Raw genomic sequence first — 14,430 nt, 5'->3', positions numbered from 1 at the left:
GAAGTCTGGGACATCCCCCATTGCAAGCTGTGCCTAAGGAAAATGCTTCCATTCTGGATTTTAGTTCGGAGTCGAGCCAACATATTGCCTATAGGCAGAACATCTGGCACGCTTTGCAAGACTTATCGTGCGGATCACTCGATATCAAAATAAGATATTCACACGGCTGGCGTTCACATTTGACCGGTGTTTACGAAGAACATACCGACGAGCCCTTGTCATGGCTCCGCCCACCCGCGTGCCCCCAAGCCGGGTAGTTTGGAAGGCTCCGGATATTCTGGAAGGGCCAGGGCAGTTTGGAAGGCTCAACATTTACTCCATCGCTTTCTCCCCCAAACATCGGCCCGACAAACGCATCCAAACACAGCCGTCAGCGCTGCGACCTCGCCCGGCCTTCCATCGGTACACGCATGGGCCAGGGTCGCAGCTCGCCCGAACAGTGGAAGCGGCGAACAGGGCAGCGTTCGTCGACGCTCATCCTGCGTCGTCCTTACACCGTGTATAACTACTATCCATCCCAGCTGTTCAACTCAGCTCAGCTCATTATTCAGGCCGTATCCTGCTTCAGCTGGCTGGCTCAGGATGTCAGCTGGACTCGCGGAATGGGCGCCGCTCGACTCCGGACTACGTCTCAATGAACGCTGCGCGCAACTGATCTACCTACTATGCATTTCAGACCCCATGAGACCCTGCTTTTCGGCGATAATTTCTTCAATTTTTGTCCAATTAGCTTGAAATTTTGGCAGACGATATTTCAGCTCAAGCGCCAATTTTTGTCAATATGGTCTCTTAACAAAATGTAAAAATTTAGAGCACTTGTCGTTGGCTCGTAATGTTAATGGGGCATTCCATGTCAACCGGGACAGCCAAAATCGGTCACCTCTGCGATTTTATTCAAAGTTGGTGTACTTATTCGCTATTGGGTAAAACCTCTGTGGGTGAAAGGATTTTGTCATATGCCCTCGGGCTACAGAGATACAAGTCGCTAAACTTCTGCTTTTTGAGCAGAATTGGACGTGTATTGCAATCTTGAAAGATCTATAGCTTCAACATTTTTGAAGCTATTAATTTCAAACAAACTGAAACGGGTACATAAGGAGTTATGCTAGTAAAATTTGACAATTTTTACATTTTTTGGTGATTTTGAATTTATTTTATTTTGAATTAATTTCTTAAAATGTAATTTGTGAAAAATGGGTACCCTTCGATTTTGCTCAAATTTAGATATTGTCTTCCACTACACGTAAGGCACACGTGCTGAGAAAATTAGAGTGGGCCAACGATAACTTTGGATGATATAGCAACAAGTAGTGCAACGTAGCACGGGCGTTGGAAGGGGCCGATTTCGCTAACTCCACCTGTTTATCGCCAATAACTCACACCATAATTATTATATTAGCGTCAAACTTTCAGTATCTGTCCAAAATCGAATTGCAAATCCTCCCGCGCAAGAAATAGGTAAATCGGTCCACAACTTTTCTAGTTATAGCGGTGTAAAGTCAAACATTCCTGCCGGAGCGGCTCGGCGGCCGGCGCCGGCCGTTGCCGCCTGAGTGGTAGACTGTGCCGGCGCAGGACGGTTCCATCTTTGCACCGCGCTTCTTACCGCTGATTATGATCGATTCGTGTCAAATTTTGTGTGAAGGCTTAAAAATATACAGGCAATCTAATGTTTAAATAAATACGAAAATCAACTGGTAAAATTAAACTATTAGCCATTAGGGTGCAAACACAATATGTGACTATGACGTTTCCCGCGTCGGCCGATCCCCGCCTCTGCCGGCGACATCTTACTCTTAGCAAGCCACTGCCAAATTTATGGTAAGATTAACTAGAGATTCTCATAACATTACAAATGTCGTATAAAGGAAGAAATAGGAAAATGGGCCAGTATCTCTTAGAGCTATGGGCGTATAAACGCAAAATAGTCACTATAGCAAATTTGATCACGTTTAACCTCATTTGATCTTGAATGTATTGATCTAGGGCCATGAAACTGGCACACGATAAAGTTCCCCACCGCCCCACCTACATTTCAAATTCCGTTTTTTAATACCTTATTTTGTCTAAACCGGGCTTTTCTCCCCTAGCGCTGGGAGAGTCTGGCGTATTTTCTTTTTGCAACCAAAGAGAGGCGCTACCCGGAGAATGCCCAATTTCATCATTAAAAAACTGACTTACGATGACCAGCTATTTTCGTGGCTTAGTAGTAAGTGTGCCGAATGTACCCACCTCGAAATCTAAAGGTCGCTGGCTCGCAGCGCGGGTCAGCCTGAGCCCTGAAGTGTTTAACACACATTTGTTTTTGTGGCATCTGGCCAGCCGGCAAAGTTGTGAGGGCTAATGTTCGGATCTAGGTAGCATTTGCCCAGTCGGCAACTGCCGTGAGGGCTGTACAGTGTACATATTTACGCGTGTTAGATTAGGTCAGGTCACGTCAGGTCAGGTTAGGTTTGCTTTGGTTTGGGGTAGGTAGAAAGAAGCATCTCCAGGTAGCGCCTCTACTTGGTTGCTAAAACGAAACACGCGAGTGCCAGACATTACGAAGTCCAAAAGACAGTTACGTAGACGTCGGCCCATTCTGGATTTTTTATATGATGTAGCTAATGTATAGGAGAATAAAATATGTAAAAATCAGCAAAATCGAAGGGTACCCATTTTTCAGAAAATTAAAATTTATTCTTTGAATTTTAATTAAGTTCACTAATTAGTTAATTACGTCAATATTGTTATCCTCAAATGAAAGCCTGACCTATTCCCTCCATTTCACACTTTGTCTCGTGGTGATATGTCTAAAACTTCAATGGTTATGACGCTTTAAAGATGATAATGTGCCTTGCCTAAGTCAATGTTTGATGACGTGTATCTCGGAAACGTGACGTCATATCTTGACAAAAATATGTCTCCTTTCTTTTCACATATAGATGAGTAGTTTCACAAAGTTTCGCAAAAATCGGAGGGGGTGAGGTTCAAAATGGTCATTTTTTGTCCCACTTGACGTGGAATGCCCCTAATCAGTTTTTGCACCCGGATAGAGGCTCGCTCGCTACCGCACCGCATTGGATAGGAGCGCTGGCCAATCACGTTGCGCCGGGCCCAACTAAACTCCGCCCACTGGCCGTGACCGCGATGGGTCTATGCCGCTTCAGTCGGTGTCAGCACCGCGGAGAGGTCGGAGCGGGACCACATACTGGAGACAAGTGAAGCCGGCAAAGTTGTTTCGGGACGAAAGCCAAAAAATTATCCGTTTGTGGGCATTTGGTATCCTCTTTTCCTTATTTTGGTATTTAAACGTCGAACCAGCTCAGAATATTCAGAATGATCAGAATCAAGGTAGGATCTACTGGAACGGAACCGGCCGTAGAAGGAAAGATGGATAGACTCTTGGACTCTGAACATTTATTTAAGCCGGAGTTGCACCTATCTCATCGTCAGGTTGGGTCAGGTCACTACCCGATTACCTATAAGATCATGTGTAAGCCTCTGCTTGACCCAAAAATATTGATATATTTGGCAGTGTCAATAAACGTTTCTGAGGAAGGCGCAGAAAGCAACAAAGTAGGATTAAGAGTCTCGGGCACGGCCGATTGCCTGGGGCATCGCTCCAGCGAAACGACCGTATTCGTGATTCGTGAAGCGGTGCGGGGCGCCGGGTGGGGCAGAAGCGTAATGTGTCGTATGGTAGAAATGGCCTTTATCGCGATGTCATGTGTGTGTTATATTGTTAAGACGTGCACAAAAAGAAATAGCAATGTGGCAGGCGGACGTTGGGCACTACACGAGAACGATCATCATTAAACACGTATCTTTTTTGTAAAACTTAAGTAACAGTAGGTATATCCTCAATGTTGAGGTAACTATCTCTAGGCTTTAACTTTTCATGTTTGCATTTCAACACACAAGCTCTGGGGGTAAAGTTAGTCTGGCGACCTCCTCAACCTAAGTCGATGATCAAATGGATTAGTCCTGAAGGTGTTCAATGCTTAGCTTTGTATGCTGCACCGGGATGATATAAATCGATCACGCCGGCATACATTCCTTATCAAATTTAATATATCAAACACATAGGTAAATTGCATCCTGTTAATGATGAATCTGTTTTGCAATTTTGACGTAGTCTGACGCGATACATAATCTTACGCAATCATTTGAAATCAACAGCGTCTTTTATGCGCGTTTTTTCACAAGCCCCGAATCTTGTGTGGAAATATATATTTGTTGTGATTGAACAAGGTGTACGTACATTTGTGATAAATACAATTAGTCGAGGGCTTCAGCTGGTGCGTTACTTATGCGCGCTATTTAGCTCATTCGGTGAAGTTACGGCTGCAACGACTACTGCACGGCAGCTACGGTCCATGCGAGCCGCCCCGGTGCAACAGTTACTGCCCCGCCCGCTCCACGCAGCCGACTGACCGGCCAAGGTCACTACCCCGTCCGCCGGGAGGGCGGAGCTTAATGGTCACGTGTTTGTGACGTCACACCTACGCACGGATAGCCTCTACTCCACTGACGGATTTACGGAGCCGATTTTAACATTACGAGGCAACAAGTACCCTAAAATTTGATATTTTGTTAAGAGACCATATTGACGAAAATTGGCGCTTGAGCTGAAATGTGCATTGTGAAAATTTGAAGCAAATTGGACAAATAGTAAATAAATTATCGCCGAAAATTAGGGTCTCATGGGGTCTGAAATGCATAGTAGCCGCTCGGCGATGCGTAAAAACGGTTACACTCCTGCGTTTGCTGCCGTATATAATGAGCGTCTTGATACCCGGGATGACGTCAGTGCTCGGGTCGGAAGGCGATGGGGACAGGACGGCGCACAGCGGCGGCGACGCGTTGCCATCGCTACCCTGGGGAGCGGAGGCCGTCATCGCGCCGGCTAATGAAGCGCAGCCCGCCGTGACACCAGCGACAATTGTGCCACACGATATGACGATATTCTGCGAACGGCAAACAATTCAGCCGCCCCCTGAGAACTGGAGACCGACTGAGCACACCAATAATTACAGCTGGTATCCTGGTGGAGCTCTGGGAACTACGTGAGCTGAGAGGCTCGTCTCACAGCTGAGGCAGAAGACCCTTACGGCACACTTCTGTCGCCTCTGACCGACACAAGCCTTTGATATGCATAGTCCCGACAAGAACAAGGATGGCGCCAAGCTCACCGGCGTCCACAGAGCCCAGAAGACAGACGTCTCACGACATACAGCCCGTCATCCAACACCGCAATGAACGACTTTCGGTGGCTATTTCTGCACCTCTCCTCCTCCGCTTGACGCGTGTCAGAGCGAAAACGGCGCAGAGGTGACAGTGCCGGCGCGCGGTGTGTGACAGCGACCAGATGGGCGCATTTCGGCCCCATTTCGCTGCGTCCCCAGCGCCAAGAACCGACCGACACCGGCACCGATAGCACTGACGCCCCTCCGGCGGCCCAGAGAGGAATGTTGGCACGGTGCGCCCCACGAAAATCGCCCAGGGGAGGGCGGAACTGACACGGGCCGGGCAAGTGACATGACGTCTCCGGCGATAGTGTCGGATGGTCGATGGGCTGTCTGGCAGACGCCAGTCAATAGAGAACCAGTCGGCACTTTTGAGAGATATGACATTCCTGAGCAAACGCTGTCAGCTATTTGTGCTAATGACTGACGGCACAGGAGCTCAATTTGATCGAAAACGGATGCCTGCCTCGATTTTTTTTTTTTACAGGGTCGAGTTACTGGACACAGCAGGAAAACTCACCCTAACAGGCTGACTGCTCGAACCGGCTGGACCTAAAAATAAATACAGAACCAATCATGACACCGCTCGGAGCCTCACCCTTCCCAGCTCACCCAGCGCGGAGCTCCACCTCCACCGCTGACTCCAGCGCCCACAGCGGCCTCCACGGCAGCGCCCAGCGGCTCCGCACAGCACAGCACGCCGCCACGGCACCGACACGGCACTGCAGCGCACGGCCGCGGCCCGAGCACGTCCTGCCCGGCCGCCGGTCACGAGCACGTGGCACACGGCGGCGGCGGCGGCCGCGGCGCGAATCCAGCACGTGCGCGCTGGCCGGAGGACTGGTGCGGCGCGCGCGGGGTGTATCGATCGGCGGCGTCGGCGGCGCCGCGCCGGCCGCGCCCCGGCACACGGCGACGCGCCTAGGAGACCGGCGTCAACAAACGACGCTGCCGCTGCACCGCCGACACCGGGACACGGCGCGGCATGAGAGAAAATTACAATAACTGGTCACTTTTTGCCAGCAAAGACCAGCGGCTTTGCTTCTGTAAGCCTCTCCGAGGGCATTACGTGGTGAAAGATCAAGAAGCTCAGCTCTAAACGGCACACTAAGACTGCTATACAAACATGAGCCGTATAATACCTGCCGAATAGAAGAAAAAACAGCTAGCAGCCTAGCACACTATTCACTATTCAGTACGCACTGCGCGGCGCCCCACGCAGCCCGGCCTGGCTGACGCCGTTATTGACGCGGTCCCCCCACCACTAGTACGCACACACGCAGCGTCGTTAGCGACGCCGTGTTGTGCGTCGTTAGCGACGCAGCGCTGCGGCACCTTCTCGTCATGGGTGACGGGACGGACGGGGCAAGACACAGGACGAGGTAGGACAGAATACGACGGAGTAGAGAATAAGACAGAACGGAGGGCAGCTGGTGGCAAAAACAGGACCGACACCAGGTTAAAGAAGCCAAGAGTCCCAAAAGTCCTAAACGGGCCTGAATACCTGACCTTATAAATCAAGATAGCGAGCTGGACGCGGCAGGCGCTACTGAAGGAGCAGGAGAAAAGATATGGACACGACAGAACGAGGTGATTTCAAACACGTAAACAACGATCCGGCCAGGTTGCTGCTGACAGTACCCTCCTGTCTCCCTACACACACATACAGATGAACAACATACCACCGTCGACTGTGACAAACAGAATCTGAGACGGACCGGGACGCTAATGGCGCGAGAGGCATGCGAATGCTCCTCTGGGGATGACGGCAGCGACGGCAAGGGTTGGGCAGGCGGTGGGAGGGGTGGGTTGGGGAGGCGGTGGGGTGGGGTTAGGCGAGGGAGGCGGCGGCGGAGCCTGGCGGCTGGGGGTTGGCACCCAACCAGAAATATCCAGCTACAGCTGGTACCGAACCGCGACAGACCAGCACAAATATTGCGCTCAGCAAGGCTCATATTGGCCACATTGACATCAAATGACGCCGTGACACGTATCCTGAACTCGTGTGAGCGTAAAGGTGCGACTATGGCGATATCAGCAAAAAATCGCGCATCTGTGGCCGACCTACTTTACCAGCCACCTGTATCGTTTTCTGTACACAACGCTATCGCGCTACCGTCCCCGCAAACCGACATTCCATCTCGCTGTGCTCAGTCAGTGCAAATACAGCCTGTGGATATCAAACACGTAGAACATCATTACGGCGGAAAATGGATACGGGAGGCTGATGAAACTCTGATCGAGAACACCATCAGTGGAATGTTTCCCATATCGCGCTCGTTCGATGCGGGGCTGAATGATCCACCAACGGACACTATCCGCGCAGCTGGCAGGCTACGGTAGCTCGGAGGGCGGCCAGGGGACCGCCGCAGTGAGAAACTGAACACGCCTCTACCGCAGCGGCAGCAGCAGCGGTGGCAGGCCCATCTGGGAAGGCCTGATAACACGCCCAGCCACTGTTCCAGAAACAATGGCCAGCAGTCACCGCCCAGGCGCGCAATAATGACTGCCGCCCCCGCCTACCCAAGGACTGAAAGGGGAGGGCGTCCCTGGATTGTATCGAGATGGTGGGTGTGTCACTCATCCGATGCGCGCCACCATTACGCGCTGGCAGAATCGTTTTCACGTCATTTACTCAGTCATCTGTCGTGATGCACGGAACGGAAGGGGTTCAATCAGACCCGGGTCGACTCAGCAGCATGCAGGGCGGTGACAATGGGATGAGGGTTGCCAGGGAACAGTCGTTCATCCCCGCCCTACGATCATCACACCGACAACGACGCGAGTCTCACGAAGAGGTCATCGCCCGACGTCGGTCGACGCGAGTGACCTGGTACAATGACACGGGGTCAGTGGGCGCGGTGTCACTCAGACCCCTGCCAGGGATAGTGTGGGGACGACGCCACGTCAGCAGCTCGTCACCTACCACCACCGCCTTCCCGGAGGAAGCTCTCTCCCCTTCACTAGGGGCGGTGCCCGTGACGGTGTATCACAGCACCGACACCGGTGTGTCACCGTGACGTTTCGACCAAGCCCCTAGCAGGGCGTGTCACGTCACTATTACGAGTGTGTCATAGCTGCGTTGTGTCAGCGATGGCGAGTCACTCTGTCATCCGTGGTCGGTCGTGCTCTAACGCCCAGTTTCCTTTCTCATCACGGCACAGGTTTCCCCAGAACCGCCTGAGAAGCCGGACAACCACGCCAGCCATTCCCAGGAGCCGAATGTCCCTCCGTCCCTTCCGGCTCTCCTTCCCTCAGTCGGGGTCAGAACAGAGACCGGCGGGCCGTCCCTCCTCGTGGACCCCCGGGGAGGGGGAATGCATCCTCATTTGGCGACTTCCGCAGGTCCGGCCGTGCCGGCGAGCAGTTAGCGCCAACTGTTGGCTCGCTGCGGACAAAACTGCTGACCTTTCTCTCGCTGGTCGTAACGAGCTCAGTGGTCGCTTAACGAGAGGTCGGCGAGTGACCACGCCATGAATTGACCTGCACAAGTCGACTGACTCCACGACCTCCTATGTGCCGCTCACGGAAGCGAAAAATGTTGATGGGTAACCGCAAGCCTTGCATGTTGGTCCATACATGTTTAGCCCGGCCTTATACAGCTGCGATAAAATCTAGCTGGATAGCGCAGCACTTTTTCGCTTCGGCAGTGGCCACTGATTCTCAACAGCGCCGATCCAGTCGTTTGAGTGTGGGGTGAATTCGTAGTTAGTCCGTATGGAAGTGTAGCCAGCTTGCGCCCAGTCTGACTAATCGCATCGCATTTTTCAAGCACGGTTCCGAGAAATTTCGTAGACTTTTTACATATACACTGGCTATAAAAACTAGCAAATCATACTTAAGCTGAACCATAAATACTACAAACAAACCACCTTCGTACTTCACTAAAAACCGGCCGGTCGGCGGGTTTGTGGCGCCAAATACTGCCACTCTGGGCCACCCCCGCAGCCAAGGCCCTAAAACATAAGGTTGGACGAAGTTTTCTACCAAAAATGTACTAGAATAGCGCACGAGTCAAAGCTATTTCCGTTGTTTCTTTACAAATATGTCGCAAACAAGCTTTTTCTGTAATAAATCATTATTTCGAAGTTAAGCAACCAGTTGCTAAGAAATCGATAAGCAAACACTTATTTTTTATATAAAAGCCTAGCTGATATAGTCCAACTCTAGTTGAATAATCAAGTAGCTACTAAATTTTCCAGATGTGACACATATTGCGCACTTCAGACAAATGCGTTGCTAGGGCGTTGCTAAGGACTCTTTCGCATGTTTTGCTGCGTTTTTGTTATGAAGTGAGGGAAGTGAGATGGACAGGCTTTTTGATTTGATTTTTTCTGGTTTTCTAGGGCCGTCTCAATTATTTAACTTGACATACTTTTCTTGCTTTTTTATCCGAGGCTTTTCAAATAATTGATAGATTTCAGCGTGGAAATAAAAGGGCGAGCAGGCCACAGGGGTAAAAGCAAGTCGACTGATAGTGAAATAAAAGGTAGAAGTGTCTGTTCCATTAGAAATTTAATGTGATGTGATGGAACATGAAGCAACAGGATCAGACGCAAGAACCACCAATTAAGCAGAACCAGCAAGCGCCATGAAATCAAAAAGCAGTCATGGTAACGTTCGATTAGCTTTCAGAAAACCTTGGAAGACGCCAGACGGTGAGCAATCAAGAGATCTTACAAGACCAGTAGTTACTTGAAAACGAGAGCCGCCAGGAAAATCAGTAGATTCTTCAATGGCAACACATCTCAACATCTATCTAGCAATTATTTGCACCAGCGAGGTGCTATCATTGTGTTTTGTGTCTGTATCCCTAACTGCTCAAAAAATATTTGTCAATAAATAAACAAACAAAATAATGCGTCTTTTTCTACTGAAAGTAAGTCCTCCAAGTGGCAGGGGATGAATGATAGAAGGTACCTACCTTATTAATTGTCATCTATTCATTCAATTCATAGGCAATTCAGGGGCATCGATCGGCAGCGCCCTTACTGCATGGTACTGCGGATCGTCGATGGGTTTCTTGATGACTCCGACTCTGACTCAGACTTTCAAAAATCAACTCTGACTTTGATTTCAAATGTCGGCTCTGAGTGACTCCGACTCCACAGCCCTAGCAGGTCTGCGGAGGCAATGGCTTTTTGGTGACTCCGACTCCGACTCTGGCTTTCAAAATCGACTCTGAAACTGACTGGTCAGAACTGTCGACTCCGACCGACTACAACTCCGACTACGGAACCCTGAAAGGTCTGCGAAGGGGATCGAATTTCGGTGACTGACTCAGACTCCAGGCTTTTAAAATCTACTCTGACTCCGACTCGACGACTCAGGTCAGAACTGTCAACTCCGACCGACTTCATGACTCCGACTCCGGAGCCCTACTGGCAGCTATCACGCCAGGGAGCTGCAAATCGTATGTTCCGTGGCGGTTTATGGCAGTAAAGTCGATAATGCAGCTGAATCGCACTATGAAACACCCTTATTGGCTGCAAGAACCACGAACGTTAGCGCATCACCACTGGAAAACGTGACAGGTTATCGATTAATTGGCCCTGGATTTGGATAAATAACATGTTGATGATCATATTAGCACACATTTACATTACCATCTATCTCAAGGTTGCCCTTCAGGCGGCTCTAAACTATGGCAATTTCCCTATCTTCAACATGTAAATGCCCTCGGGCGTCCTCGTGGTGACGTAGGCATGGGAGTGCCAGGTTGGTAGGAACTAGACTTCGACGCCCCCTGCCCGCAGCCAGGGCGAACAGTCGCTGCGCCGGCCTAGATAACACGGCGCTGCGACACATACAGACACCCGGGGGGGGGGGGGGGTCACGAGGGGGTATCACGTCACTGGCGCGTGAGGCACCAGGAAGGCCCCTCAAGGGCAGCCAGAGGTCAGGCTGGCCGGAGGCGAGTGGTGTTCGGTCATTGCTAGTACACCAGCCACCGAGCCATCCACGGCACGGCGCCGCGTCGCGCTGCGTGACGCTTCCAAACATGGTGGGAGGACCGGAGAGTCCTGTCTTGTGTCCGGCTGACGGCGCGCTCAGCGCTGACTGCTTCGGGTCCGACCGTCCGCTGACGACCCGTCCCGTCCCGTCCGGCTGGCCGCTCTCGCCAACCGCACAGCCTCGCCAGGCGGGCTGGCGGACCGGGGTCACTGCACCAGCCGCCCGCCCGCCCGCCCGCCCGTCCGACCGGCCAGCCGGGCGGGACGCGTGATTGGCAAGCCCGACGCCGGCCGCGGCGGGCGGGCAGGCATCCATCGTCCACAGCCGGCGGCCCAGAGCCCGGCATGAGCCAGCCGGCCGGCCGGCCTGGCCCCACGGGCCAGAGGCGGCGCCAGGGAACCGGGCCGCGGCGGCCGGCCGACGGGCGGCCACGGAGCAGGGGCGAGCTCAGGGGGAGGGCAGCTACACCAGCGCGCCCCTGCACAGCGGTTACCGAGGACAAACGGGGATCGGAGTGACTCAGACGAAGGGCTCAACAAGCAGGCATGACATTTTCATGGCAGGATTGAAAACAGGATGCCAGCCGGTCGGGCAGCTTTCACACTGCATCCCATCCACTGCAGTGCAGACCCTGATACAGACGGCCGGCCGTGGCCGCAGGGAGAGCTGCTGGCGCAGCGCAGCGGCCGGGCCCGGCCAGTGACAGCCACAGACCGGCACTGCCACTGAGGCGCTGCGTCCGCTCCACATATGGTGAGCTGGCGGAGGCGCGCATTGCGCAGAGCCGCCGCCACCGCCACAACTGCCGGACGCGCCAAGGGGCCCCAGAAGGCCAAGGCGGGCAGATTTCCAGCGACGACACGAGAACCGGAGTCCCAGCCGGCCCCGCCGCTGCTGCCGATACCCAAACGACCCATCAGGCCATCATCGCTGGGCGATCAGCGAGCGACGAGCCCCCATTCTCCGCCGGATGGAGCCCGGCAGGCCGGCAGCGAGCCCCGGCCGTCCCTGACCGCCGGAAACGACTCGTTCCCCGACGGACCAACGAGCCGGCCGGCAAACGACGGCGCTCCGAAGTTGTGTCATCAGTCGGAGCTCGGCGAGCGGCTCTATTTCGATTGCGGAGCTGGGAATACACCGCCATATCGCAACTGTGTCGGGCCGGGGCCCCAGTGCGCACTGGGCTGCAGCGACCGCAGCCGGCCGATAACGGTGTCGGCGGCGATATGCAGCGGCACGCCCAGGCGGGAACGACACATGCCCGTGCATTTCTACGGCGCATTTTGCGTGTGAAAACGACGACACGGATGGGAAATCAACAGAGGCCGCGGCCGGCCGTGCCGCGCCATGTAAGGCGGCCGACAGCGCGGCGGCCGCCGGGGCCGCGGTGCCAGGCCGCCGCCGCCCCGCGCTGCTGGCTCATTTCACAGAACCCCGCCGCCGCCGCCGCCGCCGCGACTGGACCGGGGTCGGCTGCTCAGCGCCGTCGCTCAGTGTGGGTCGGCTGCTCAGCCGTCCGGCGGGCCGAACAATCCGAGTTGGCCGGCTGGACCAACTGGGGCTCGGTCCGGCGCGGCGGGTCGCCGCGCAGCGCTCGCCGGCCAGACGGCGGCGCAGAACGCTGCGGGCAGCCGAGCGGGGCGGGCGGCGCGGCCGGGTCACCGCGCAGGCTCTCCTCCCAGCCAGCTGCGGGTCGGCCACTGTCTCGCTCATGTCGTCACCGTTTCGAGCCCGAGCGGACGGACCGTCATACTGAAGCAATCGGATGAGACAGCGGGGATGCGGCTGAATGTCTACCTGTCGCAGGAGCGGCAGCGTTTCGCAACCGGCGGTGCCCGCGCCCGGATCCAAGGTGGGGATGGGCGCGATAGTCACCACGCCGCAGGACAGACAGGATGCGCGATAACGCGGCGTTCGGCGGCACGCCCCGTCTGCAATGCGAGCAATCAGGACACACTCGAGCAAGGTTCAGCAACGGTACGAGGGAGCGGGTAAGACGTTCAAACGAGTACAAGTGGCTGAAAGGCGCTGCAAACAGAAGCGTTAGCTGATGGGGTTCTCAGAACAAGAACTGCGCAGTTTCACAATGAATGCGGAATATAACACAGTAGGACAGCGCACAAACACGCAAGGCTAAAGTAACGCACACACAGGGTCAGTTCGGGGGCGCTGCTGTCGAAGCGGGGGGCTCCGACCGCGGCGGTGGCGGCGGCGGGGTTTCACAATCCGCCGCCGCCACCGCCCAGGGGCCGACGTCCGGCCGCGGGGAGAGCAGAGAGAGCGGGCGGGCAGAGTGGCGGGGGTGGTTGGCCAAGCGGCCGGTTTCGACAGCCGGGCCGGCGCGATGGCCGCCGCCCGTCCGGTGCTGCCGCTAGCGGCGGCCCGGGGAGCCGGCGGTCGGGGCCCGGCCGACGGCCGCCACTCGCCCGCCGGACCGCCACGCGCCGCCAGCGCGCGCGCTTTCTCCCGCTCAGCCCCCCAAACACACAACAAAAAGGCACGGTGAGAGCGTCTCCGCGGCTCCGGCCGCCGATCCCGCCGCCTCTCACCGAACGCACCTCCGTCTCCAGCGTTTCCAGCGGGGCAGGCCGCCGGCCCCCTTGGGGGCGGCCGCCGCGGGCCCCATCGGCGGCTGCTGGCACTCGGCGCCGGGCCGGGCCGGCACGTGGCGGCCACCAGCGCGGCACAGCCGGGCCGCCGCCGCCGCCGCCGCCGTGGCCGGCTCCACACTGCGCAGGAAGGCCATCTCATGCTGCCGCAGGGATCTCATGTACCCCGGTCGTTGCGCACATGCCCGCCGCGCGGCGGCTTCCCGCGCGGGGCTGCTGCTGCTGCTCACCACAATGCTCGGTGCTCGCGCCGCTCACTCGCTAAACACACACACACACACTGTCGCGGATGGGTCGCCACTCGCTGCGGCCGGCGGGCGCCACTGCACTGGCCGGCCGGACGGGTGTGCTATCGGTGCACCGGTGGGCCGGCGCGACGCGTCACCGGCCGCCTCGCGGGCCTCCACTGGCGTCCGGGGCACGCGCGCGCTACCGCTGGCTGGCGAGCCGTGCGGGGTGGCCGGCGGCACTGGGCGCCGCGCCGCTCGCTGCAACACCCACCGCCGAGACGGCCGCGTCCGACGGACGCTGCGGCTATTTTGGTGGTGTGCCGTCGACTGTTCCACGCGCGGCGGCGGCGGCAGCGGCGGGCGGGCGGCGGACCGTTGGCCGCGCTGGCAGGTAAGTCGGCCAGCAGG

The 14,430-nt window shown here is 55.5% G+C and overlaps 1 protein-coding gene across 3 annotated transcripts in view; it reads right to left on the bottom strand.

The window, feature by feature from the left end:
* The window catches only part of LOC122377563 (msx2-interacting protein-like), a 119,378-nt gene that overhangs the window by 32,023 nt on the left and 72,925 nt on the right, over nt 1-14,430 (bottom strand). Inside the window, exon 1 of one of the 3 annotated variants that reach the window (XM_043357705.1) lies at nt 13,742-14,339. The exons of the other annotated variants lie outside the window; for them this stretch is intronic. Coding sequence (XP_043213640.1) covers nt 13,742-13,953 — 212 coding nt within the window. The 5' untranslated portion in view covers nt 13,954-14,339. Of the gene's footprint in view, nt 1-13,741; nt 14,340-14,430 lie in introns of those variants that run through there. 3 annotated transcript variants of the gene reach the window in all.

Source organism: Amphibalanus amphitrite, unplaced genomic scaffold (assembly GCF_019059575.1).
Source record: "Amphibalanus amphitrite isolate SeventyFive unplaced genomic scaffold, NRLGWU_Aamphi_draft 000047F_arrow, whole genome shotgun sequence".
In the NCBI taxonomy this organism is placed as follows: Eukaryota; Metazoa; Arthropoda; class Thecostraca; order Balanomorpha; family Balanidae; genus Amphibalanus; species Amphibalanus amphitrite.
Note: the sequence above shows the minus strand (reverse complement) of the source record. Positions and strands in the feature narration are given on the sequence as shown.